Raw genomic sequence first — 12,273 nt, forward strand, 5'->3', positions numbered from 1 at the left:
CCCGAATTTCAAAAAACCCGAAAAACCCGACCCGAAATTTTCGGGTTACCCGAACGCCCACCCATATTTCAGGGAGAAACCCAAAGGCACGAAATGCCCAAAATGTAGGAGAGGCCCATCTAAGCATCAAATTGGGCCGCGTCCTCTCATTCGAAAATACTATTGCAATTTTCTCGTGATTCTTACCCCTCAAAAAAAAATTCTCGTGATTCTGGCTTTTTCCTTTTGTTAATAGTGTATAGTTAGCTGAAGTTTTCTAATAAATTAACATAATCGGTTACAATTTTTTCTAAAAGGTGCATAAAAGTAAAAGAAATCCAGTCCAGTACTCAAACTAATTGCGCATCGAAATGCGTGTTGAACTTGAGTTATCGAGTATATATAGATGTAAAATAAAAGTACAGGACACAAGGTGCACTTTCAACACCTTCACATCTTCTTGTCCTGTCATCTCTCCTTTTGTTTCAAAAGGAGAGGAAAAAAAAACTACACCATTCCCCTAAGAAAGTGCTCTAAGTCGAGCTGAACATGTCACGGAGACAGGCTACTCGATCGAGGTGGGCTTTAGTTGGTGTTGCATCCTTATCCACCAACACCACATGTACGCAATCACAGTGTGCCTCTCGCTCTCACCCTCTAGCCACTACGTGTACCCTCGAAGCATAGGCGACGGCAGCAGCAAGCAGTCCGGCACGAAAAAGAGCATCTAGTTATAGTAGCTGGGCTATAAAATTTGTAGCTAGGCTAGCTGCTAGTAGAAAGCGAGCCCTTGATCCTGCAGCCAAGGGAAGCTGGTGTCGTCCCAGCCGCCGCAGGCGCCGCCGCCGTCGACGTCATCGACCACGTCGTCGAGGTTCCACAGGCTGCCCCACCCCCACGTGGCCCCGCTGTCGAGCTGGGGGTGGTCCCCGCTGGAACCCTCCTCGCTGGCGGCGGTGGCGCCGGGGAGGAGGCAGGAGGAGGAGGAGGCGCAGGAGGCCATGGGGCAGCAGAACTGGAACAGCAGGTCGTCCATGTCCTGCTGCAGCATCGTCTGAAGGTCCTCCTCGTGCTGCCGCGCGAGGGAAACGGCCGGCGAAGACGACGACGACGCCTCCCTGATGACGGCTCCATCGTCGTCGTGGTCATCGCCGGCCGGCCTCTGCTGCTGGTGGTGCTGCTCCTGCCCCTGCTGCTGCTGCAGCTGCAGGAGCAGCTGGCTCTGCATCTCGCGGCGCTGCTTGAGGAACCGCGCCCGCGCGCGCTCGATGTTCTTGGACGGCTTGCCCTGCTTGAAGTGCGTCCGCCAGTAGTTCTTGATCTCGTTGTCCGTCCGCCCCGGCAGGCTGCGCGCGATCGTTGACCACCTGTTTATGCATCAGAGCAGAACGTGATCAGCTACTCTACTATACCGTCCAGTTGTATGCATAAAAAAGAAGAAGAAAAAAACTGCAGATTCAGAAGAGATTGTTACCTGTTTCCCCAGAGGGCGTGCAGCTCGAGTATGACGCTCTCTTCCTGCGGCGTGATCTTGCCTCTCTTGAGGTCGGGCCTCAGGTAGTTCACCCACCGGAGCCGGCAGCTCTTGCCGCTTCGCTTCAGACCTGCAGCAAAGCCCGGCCGCCGGTGTAAGACACTTGCTTGGCAAAGCCACTTGGTGGCGTACGATGGGAGCTGAACCATGCATGAATCCCAATTGACTATTTGACTACTGTATCAACTTGCCGATTAACCTAATGCAAGTTGCAGCTTCAGGTTGATTAAGGGCTTAAGGCTCTCGCTGACGAAAATTAAGGAAAAGAACCAAGAACAAACGAGGATTAGCAACAAGTGTTTCAGTAGTCAGTACCAGTCAGCTTGGCGACAGAATTCCACCTCCCTTCGCCGTGCTGCCTGACGTACTCGACCAGCAGCTTGTCCTCCTGCGCCGTCCATGGCCCCTTCCTCCACCCTCCCTCCTCCCTCCCCCAGCCAAACTGCCCTTCCATTATTCCTGTCGTCTCCTCTCCTCTCTCTCTAGTACCTCAAGTCAAGAGAGAACTTACTAAGCCTTTCACTTCAACGATCTTAGCGACTGAGCTAATCAATCCTTAATCCTCCCTGAGAGCTGTCTGATCCCCAACGAGGTAGTAGTGACTGGTGAGTGTCTCGGTGATGAGGTGATGCGGCCACCGAGTGAGGCTGCCGCCGCATATATATCCAGCACGGGCTCGCCGGGAGGCCGCGTCGCTGTCAGTGGCATCCCACTGCCACTACGCCCCGGTGGCGCCGGGCGTTGCCGGAAATGCCCCCCGGCCGGCCGATCGGTGTCGCCGGTAATTCTGGGAAGCTTTAGTTTTTCCCCGCTTTCTTCTCCGCGGATATGATGACGGATTACCGACTTACCGTAGGATTTACTGCCGAAAGCGCGGTCTCCCCGTCTAGAGCGTAGCTTAGCTTAGCTTAGAGCACTCTAAGAGACTCTTTATATCTTCTCTAATTTATAGGAATACAGATTTTGATGAAAAATTAGCCTCCAACTGACTCTTCAAATGAATATCCAAAGATAGATATCCTCTATTTCAGATTTCATGTTAGCCAAAGATGGAGAGTAAGAATAGCTCTCTAGACTACAAATAAGATATAGAAGAGCTGTTGGAAAAGACAAAGATATGAAAAATAATTTTCACTCAAATGACTCTCCAAAAGATAATTTAGAGAGTAGATTTTGAAAAAACTCTTGGAGATGCTCTTGGCACCTGCCTTGTGCGTGTGTTTTTTTGGTACTGCGTGGAGGAGCCACGACAGGGACAAACCATGTCTGTTTCCTTTAATTTGCTCGTAGCCAGCGGCCAACGCTGGCCATCAACCAACCGGCTGATCCTAGCTAGATTGCAGCCGTTTCCGCTAGCGATCGATCTTGGTGGCGTGTCGCTTTTAGAGTTCCTGGCGATGTAGATGCTGAGCAGGGGAACAGAAATAGTATGTTCAACGCCGGCCCGGTCTCGCGAGGCGATCTATCACAATTCTCACGAAAACTTTACAGGAAATCAGGACAGTTCCGAGGAAATCCTACTGAATGCTGATGCCCGGGCGATCCTGAGTGCTTGGGCGATGTAACAGCCCATGGGCCAGATGGGCCAGGAACGTCCTCTCTTGGCCACGTCCCGTACGTCCAGTGCCAGCAGCCCATGTGCCACGTTCGTGCGTCCAGTGCCAACGGTCTCTGTGCCACGTCCGTGCGTCCAGTGCCAACGACGCATCCCAGATGCCCGCGCACTGACCCGGCTCTGATACCATTCTGTAACGTCCCGCCTCCCCGAGGCCGGGCCCGCTTACATATGACAGCTTTCTAGGACATAGACTGATCTCACAGACCAACACATGTCTTTTCTGCACACTTTGTCCTCACTCGTGCGCACCTGGGAATAACTTTCCGGTTGGTCACCCATCCCCAAATTGCTCCGGGCCAAGCATGCTTAACCTCGGAGTTCTTTGGAGACCGGCTTTCGAAAAAAAAGTTGCAACATGTTGGTATGAGTATCCTATTAATCCTATTAAGCCCTGAGCCGGGATGTCACATGATCCTGGTGGTATTTAGATTGGTCTGGTACTCGACGGGGACGTCGAGTCCTAAGGGGGATGATTGTAACAGCCCATGGTCCAGATGGGCCGGGCCAAATTCAGAGTTACTGTAGCGGCGCGAATTTAGTCCCGTACTGGAAGTTGAGTTGAGTCCAGACCAGCTTAAATACCAGGCCCAGGGAAGCTGAATAATTCCGGTTACAACTTTTTGCGCGAAGCGAGGACAAAAACACAAAAGAGTTATTTAATAGGCGTGATTTACTTAATGTGTAGAATAGATCTTAGCCGTTTTCCGAGGCCGGGTCGAGCACCCAGACAGCACACCTCTAGGAACATGTATGGGCGCATGGGCCCGCCGCCCTCTCTTAGCACGAATGCCAAAGGCCGAGCAAGCAAGCTCATCAGGTGTGCTCATCGTGCTGGACTCCGGACCCAGCACAGTTGACCGGCCTCGTTCCCGTTTGTACAGTGTCGCCTCGTGCCTTTGACAGTTGACTCGGGGGGCTCCCAACTTGCGTTATGGCCTACCATACCCAAACATACGTAGCTGTCGTGTTGGTCCACGTTTCTTAGCTTAATGCCGGTCGAGACTGGCAGACATCAGCCAGCTCGTCTCTTTTCACGCGTAGTGTGTGCGCGCCCTTCAGAATCTGATTAGTCCACGTATGAAGAATCCGAAATGACGCCTTCTCGTGTGACGAGGAAATCTATTCATCGCATATGCGATTTCATGCCGATCCATCGCAGAGGGGCTTCTTCATTCCTCCTCCGACTTGCGATGGTGATGGCGGCGGCGGGGGTTGCGATCTGGGGGGGGGGGGTTTGCTGGGGAGGGGTGGGCGGTGGGTGAGCGGCCACTGGCAAGATCGCTGGCGGTCGGGGTGGTGGATGGAGGTGGCAGAGCTTTAGGGTTTGGGGTTACCATAGGTGGGTGCGGCTCCATGGCCTCCGGCTATAGAAGACGAGGGGACCGAGGGCGGTAGAGGACGACGACGGTTCGGCCGGCGGAGGGCGAGACGACACGTGAGCGCCGCCAGTCGGGCAGGCAGGGCAGAACCTCCGGTGGACGGTGGCCAACGGCGGTGGCGAGGAGAAGGCGGTAGTGGTGGACAGGCGGCGCGAGTGGTTAGCGGCGCGGAGGAGGAGGCGCCATCGGAGTCGGGGGCGCTCGCACCATGCGATTTCTCACACATGCAAGGAATAGACGGCCCGCTCCATGCCTGCTACCAAACTGCTCAATTCATGAACACTTATCCAATTAAGTAATTAACTAAGGTATAGTATATAGCACAAACATTTTAGGTTCCTAATCTATAAAGATAAGGCATCATGAATGAATTTAAGGATTGAAATGCAAAAAACCTCTCCAAATTAGCAACTAATAACGCGAATGCACCTGCGTGGGCGAATCCAGGACTCGATCGTCATTCCACTGCTCAATCGTAGACCAGAAAGCTGAAGCTCGCCAAGCAGGTCGATCAAGATGAGGTAAAATAATCCTAGACCCCGGCGACGGCGATCACTGACCTGGCCAGGCTAAGCCGAGGCGCCTAACTCGTTGAACACCTGGCCGCCGCTGCGCGCGTCCCGGTCGCTTCAAGCCAGAGCGATATTCTTCTTCTTCTTCCGCGACGCGGTTACGATGAAGAAAAAGAAGGAGCAGCCCGGGGAGCCTCCTCGCGCTCATCCGATGGCACCGTCGCCGTCGCCGAAAAGGCCACAACCCTGCCGGCTCCGCGCTCCGGGGCGGTGCACGACCTCCCTTTTGACCGCGCCACCGCCACATCGTCACCCGCCCCATCGGCGCGCGCCACGTCGGGGAGTCGGCACGCGCCCCCGGCACGTCACCTGGTCCACCCTCCCTCCCGTGTCCCGCCTGTACGGCGGCCGGATCGATCGGGTCGGGTCGCCCCGCCTCGCCGGCCGTCAACACGGCCGGGAGTGGTGCGGCAGCGCGGCCTAACCGGCTAACCCCACCCCACCTCGTCCGCGCCGCGACGGCGCGACACGGGCTATGCTCTGACCCGGGGTCAGCAGCCCGGCACGGCAGTGCGGCCACGCGAGACGCGCTAGCCCCGGTCGTGCCGCGCGCCCTCACTCGGTTTGGGCCCCAAGCAAACGAGACCCGCTAGCGCTAGTACGCGAGAGGAAGAAAGCGAGAGCGCGTGCGCGCGTGCGTGGAGAGGAGACCGCGAGTGGGAGCTGATGTTGCCATCGATCTCGAGCGCTTTATTCGAGAGGGGAGGGGGGCCGAGGATTAGCACGGGAGGAAAAGAGAGCACCGCTGGGCCGGCTGGCCGGCTGGGGGCTCAGCCTCGAGGCGCGCACAGCTGGAGGAGTCGTCTGCGCCACTGTGTCTCTGTGTGTGATTTCTGGGGTCATGGGAGGCATGATGCGAGGGGGAGAAAATTAGCTGATCGGGGGGAGCTTGAGAGCGATCTGTGCGTTAATAGTTGGATTCCCCCGTGCTACACGTGGTGCTCCGAAGTGCGTCTTATCTATCTATCTATTATATTAATAAGAGAAGGTTAAAAGAAGTCGGAAAAAATCACCACGTTCGCCGAGAAAGTCTAGACATTCCCACATTAATCTAAAAAAGAGAAGATTTGCACCGTTGGATTTTATGAAGATCTAACAGTCTAGATCAACTCAAGAGTCCATATCAAATACAATTAGAAAATAGCTATTTTCGGATTTAAAAAAAAATAGGACATGATCAAACAGTTCATGCCAAATACGATAACATGGATATGGATTCTATGTTTCCCTTCTCTGATCACACACGTACAACACCCCATGCATCATGTCCTCTACTTCGCTCACATTATTAAATAGATGCAAGCTCAATTTTAGATAATGAGACACCCGGTCTAGATAGATGCAAGCTAATAAATCCAAGAATTAGCAACCTAATTATTGATGAAAAGAAGTTCAATCCAATAAAGAACAAGATCTTGATAGGGTTGGACGGTTGGCTAGGCCGCAATCCGCAGATGAGAAAAATCAATTTGGACAAGAAGTAATTAAATTTAGTCATGAGAACTTCGTTTAGGCAGGAAACAATTCGATCCCGCGGATGAGGAGCTCGATTTGAGTGCTGCAGCTTCCATCCTAAGGCTATGTTTAGATTAAAAAAATTAAGACCTGCAGTAATTTCGAATGTTTGACCATTAATTAGAAGTATTAAATGTGGATAACAAATAAAACTCATTCCATAACCCCGAGTGTAATTGTGAGATGAATCTTTTAAGTCTAATTGGACTATGATTAGATAATATTGTGCTACAGTAAACAACCTCTAATGACGGATTAATTAGGCTTAATAGATTTGTCTCGCGATTTCCCGTCCATCTGTGTAATTAATTTTATAATTAGATCATGTTTAGTCCTTCTACTTTCGGTTGAAAATTGCTACAGTGAATTTCATCTAAATTTTTTCAGCATCTAAACACAACCTAATTTGTTTTATTTGCTATGCGTACAGAAACTGATCAGCCTGACTAGCAATTCGACAAAAATAAGAGGTAGGACTTGCATATGCCAGTACTGGGGGCTATGGAATTGTGGTTCAAATATTCGCCCTACATATATCGATTTGCGCCATATTAAATTGTTGCAACTTAGGCATTCAGCGGGTTTGTCCTCTGATGCTGTGGAGTGCGCAAAACTATATGTTGAGCTATTGAAATAGCAAGAAGCTAGCAGCGTGCATTACGAATAGCAAGGCACCAATGTGGTTGAGCCCGTATCCATAATAATACGAAAGCACGATACCCTCCATGCGCCACGCTGAACCATACACACGTGTGATATTCTTGATGCGTAGGCAAAGCGTTAATTTCCATTAACATGAAGAAAAAAATTAACCTTTCTAAGTATAATAATTAATTATTTATCTATTATCAAATGTAATAGTGTTAAAGGAGACACAACGTGGTCTAAACTAACTAGAAGAGTTCATGTTGAATTCAATGAAGATGCAATATTCTAAATTACCCAAAGTCCGTATTACCAAAACAGAGCCCGTAGCAAATACAAAGTTCACATAAGAATCCATATTTCCATTAGTGTCTTGACTTATACCATGTTTTAAAATATTACATATTCCATAATCTATACATAATTTGTGTGGGGAAAAGATAAAGAAGGAGCAAAGTAGATCGGATAAAAAACTAGAAAAAGAGAGAAGAGAAAAAAAAAGTAGGAAAATGACAAAAGTGAGGAGAAAAAAAGAAAAGATAAATTTTTGGCTTATTATATTATTATATTACTACTATGGTACTTCATATAAAATTATATTATTATAAAATCATATTATAAATTGTAGGAGATAAAATTTATCTGTAAGGAATCATAAGCTAGGAGCACTTTGCATATTTAACATCTTTCATGTATTCATGAAAAAATAGAAGTAGTTTTACCAAACGTTTTCCAAGCTCCATCTCCATTAGAGAAGTTGCTCCATCAACGGAGCTACAACCAGAGTCGTTTCAGCCATAGCCGAAGTCCTGCCAAATTAGCCATAAGTTGATAGCCTACAACAAAATAATTCAATCCAATTGGTGTTGTTTCTCCTCTTCGCTTAGGAAAAAACAGCAAGAGACACAATCTAAACTTAGCAAGTGAGTTGAACTAAACAGGGAACTACTCTGTTAGGTGCATCGGACGTGAAATACACTAATTGATTTCAAATGTGTGGAGAAAAAAAGCGGAAGATGGAGAAATCAATCAAAATAGCTCAAGAAAATGGAAGTAAAAAAAAGAGAGTTAGAAACAACAGCGAAGACATGTCTGGAACTATACATCGCCGAGATAACAAAAGTATAAAGTTGACCAATTATGCAATCAGTCAGATGAGCTAAAAATAATAAAAAAATCTACATAAATGGGGAAAATACCAATAAATTTCACTGAATAAAAATTAATATATAGATATATAGTAATATAGCATGTATATAAGTTTTATATGGACAAGTGAAAATGAATAAAAATATAATATGTTTTGACCGAAGCCTGCAAAGAGGCCCAACCTTTTTCTAAATATTTTATCCATGATTATTTTTAATTTGCTTCCACAATAAGCTAGACCTAAGCCTACTAGAAGCTACTTAGGTATTTTAACAACTAGGTTTGAGATTTTTCGCTAAAGAATAATAAAATATTGCAAGGTACAAATCGAGGTCAAACATCTATTCAACATGACCCAATATTAAATACGATTCTCAAATTGATATTTTGCATATTAAAGTATTAAAATATGCAAACGTGGTATAGAAATAAATGATTGATATAAACTTCTATACATAGAAAGGTACATGTAATATTAAACGAGGGTGAAAGATAGGTAAATAAAATAGCAAATACATTTTTTCTGTTAAGGTAAAAATACAAAAATAATTCAATAAAAAACTAGCTACCCGTGGCTATAAATTCAGAATTAGAAGAATATAAGGAAATTAGGAATTAACCAAAGAGTTCATGTTGGATACAATTATTAAATATATAAAGTCATAATTATAAAAATAATAAAAGTAGAATTATTAGCATTAGCACTTGATATAAAAGAGTTACTATTAGCAAAATCGCTAAATTTAAAATTAAATATATAAGAAAATTAGCAGTTCACCAAATTGTCCTTATCGAATATAACTAATAAATATATAAGTGCAAGAATTAAAATATAGAAAACATTTAGTAGTTAGTTTGTATAATGATTAAGAATCACTAAATAAATAGTTTAGGTCAAATACAAATAATAAATCCTAAATTTGAATTATAAACGGGACTGCAAGTTCTCAAACATTTCATGTTCAATTAATTAATAAATAGCTAAATTTAGAATTTCAATTAATAAACTTAGTAGTTAATTTGTATATGAATTTTAAACAAAATGTTAAAAGAAGCCATTACATTCGCCAAGACGATTTAAAAATTGCCATATTAACTAAAAAAAGAAAAAATTGATGAGTTAGCCACGAAGAACCTTAGCCGAATAGTAGCATATTCTACATAATTGGAAGTTAGAAAAGTTGCTAAGAAGTGATTTTGATATGGAGAATGATGAGCGGATGAGAGTCCCTAAACATGAAAAACACATAGATAACTAGCCTAACAAAATTAGAAGCATAGCGATGACTCCATGGTGGTGCATCCATATCATAGCCACGACATAATATTAGCCCTATTACCAAGTTGATGATTGCTCTAACATGGATTGCATTGTCTCTATTACCAAAGCATGATGATCATCACTAGCGACATCAAGAAAAAGTGAGATGGTGATGTTTTGCTACGTAATATTGTCATTTGATGATGACCGAGAGCTAAAAATCTTTATAAGAGAAGAAGGCACGATAGATGATACAACCATTATGGAGCGATGATGCAAGATGTAGAACAAAGCAACTTGAAAATTGATGTTTGAGATGCACGCCCGTTGATAGCAAGCCAAACGTAGTGTTCAAAAGTAATAGCGTGCACCATCAGTGATGCATCTTCGGTTACCATAGTATAGCGGGCAAAGGTTCTTGGAATCATTATGGAGATAACTATACCTAAGATAATATGAGAGCATGCATTACGAGGCTATATCAACAGGTGATTGGAGGATAATGAAAAGAAAGTATATTATATTTTTATTGGTATCTAGATTAAAGCACTTACCTAAATCTTCTTCTACAAATTTTGGAGTAATTTATTTATCATGCACCATAACTAGAACATTTAAGAAAAATCGTACATCACAAGTATTTTTTAAAAATAATATTGATGTCAAAATAAAATATATAAATATTTAGTTACTTCAATAAATAGCCAAAAGATGTATTTCTATATAAAGCATTCATTTTTTCTAAATTATAATCCAAAAACACACCACAAAATATAATAAAAAATAAAGATGTACCTGTGTGTCTGGACCATGATCATTAGAACAAGACAATCACAAGGATACAACTAAACAAAACTATTTGCATTCAACTTTTCTAATGTAAGAAAATCTAAAAGTTTAGAGGAAAAACTAGATACCCGCGCAAATTGGCGGGGCACCTTGCTAGTTATCTTAATACAATAGTGTTAAAAGAAGTCACCACATTCGCCGAGAGGTCCTAAAAATTCCCACGTTAATCAAAAAAAGAGAAGGATTTACACCGTTGGATTTTATGAAGATCTAACGGTCTACAGAAACTCAAGAATCAATATCAAATATAATTAATAAATAGTTAATTTCAAAAATTAAAAATAAAGAAATTAGAACATGACCGAAGAGTCCATGCCCAATACAATTACTAAATAGTTAAATTCAAAATTAAAAATAAAGGAAATTAATAGTCGGCTCCATATCAAATATGATTAATAAATAGCTAATTTCAGAATTTAAAAATAAAGAAATTAGAACACGACCGAAGAGTCCATGCTCAATACAATTACTAATTAGTTAAATTCGGAATTATAAAATAAGGTCATTAATAGTTGGTCAAAGAGTCCATATCAAATAAAATTAATAAATAGCTAATTTCGGAATTTAAAATAACAAAACTATAACATGACTGAAGAGTCCATGCTCAATACAATTACTAAAAAGTTAAATTTGGAAATAAAAAAATAAGAAAATTAATAGTTGACCAATATGTCTATATCAAATACAACTAAACAAAAAACTATTTAAAAAACTCAAGAGTCCATATCAAATATAATTAATAAATAGCTGATTTCAGATTTTAAAAATAAAGAAATCAGAACATGACTGAAGAGTTCATGCTAAATATAATTACTAAATAGTTCAATTCAGAATTAAAAAAAATAAGAAAACTAATAGTTGACCAAAAGTCTATATCAAATACAACTAATTAAATAGAAAAAAAAATAAAAAATAGTAGTTAATTTGTATAGCAAAAAAGCAAATTAGAAAGAAAAATAGCTAAAAATATTATATTCTACGTGTTATATTAGTAAGTGGCTGTTAAAAGAATCCACCACATTCGTTGAGTTGAGTGGGTCTAGATATTCTCACGTTAATCTAAAGAAAGAAAAATTTATACCAATGGATTTTATAAAGATCTAACGGTCTGGACTTATTCAAAGAATCCAAATCAAGCACGACTAATAATACATATATAAGATATTTATCCAAAGAATTCATATAAATTACGAATAATGTACATATATAAGTTTAAATTTGAAAAATAGAAAAACAATATATAAAAATAGAAAACTAAATTTTGAATTAAAATCAAGCTCCATGCAAGCATACAAGAGTGAGTGAAGACGTTGGCCGTGGTACTTCAAATGGGAAATCGAGCCAAAACCAATCACCACCACCCATGATTTGGTGACCAATTGACAAAATATTAGAGGTGGTCAACCTTGCATGGTAGCTTGTGCTACATGAGGTCAAGACATCCTTTGCTGGCAACCGAGATAAGATATGTAGGGAAAAGAATACGGGATAAGATGTGAGGAGATGGAGCGAGATTGAGCTGGAGGAGTTCAACGCATACGAGCTAGTCATATGCGCCGATCAATATTCTGTGATAAATGTACTATGCCCTGCTGCAGCTGTATGGTGCTTGATTGGTGGTGATAGCACTCTAGCTCAGATATTGGTGACATGCTGGATCATTGTCAAGCTTGCAACCACAAACTCGGATGGTTGCTTGCTTGGTGCTTTGGGAAGCTAGGACAAGAAATTCGGCATCTCTGCGGCCGTCATCATACTGGTAGCTTTTGTCA

The 12,273-nt window shown here is 43.2% G+C and overlaps 1 protein-coding gene across 1 annotated transcript; it reads right to left on the bottom strand.

The window, feature by feature from the left end:
- Positions 1-338: 338 nt before the first annotated feature.
- Positions 339-2,138, bottom strand: LOC120708897 (transcription repressor MYB6-like). The gene is made up of 3 exons (XM_039994333.1): positions 1,829-2,138; positions 1,454-1,583; positions 339-1,346 (listed from the first exon to the last, which is right to left on the bottom strand). The coding sequence occupies exons 1-3, from the start codon at positions 1,965-1,967 to the stop codon at positions 752-754; spliced, it is 864 nt and encodes a 287-aa protein (XP_039850267.1). The 5' UTR covers positions 1,968-2,138; the 3' UTR covers positions 339-751.
- Positions 2,139-12,273: the final 10,135 nt, after the last annotated feature.

This window comes from Panicum virgatum, chromosome 1K (genome assembly GCF_016808335.1).
Source record: "Panicum virgatum strain AP13 chromosome 1K, P.virgatum_v5, whole genome shotgun sequence".
In the NCBI taxonomy this organism is placed as follows: domain Eukaryota; kingdom Viridiplantae; phylum Streptophyta; class Magnoliopsida; order Poales; family Poaceae; genus Panicum; species Panicum virgatum.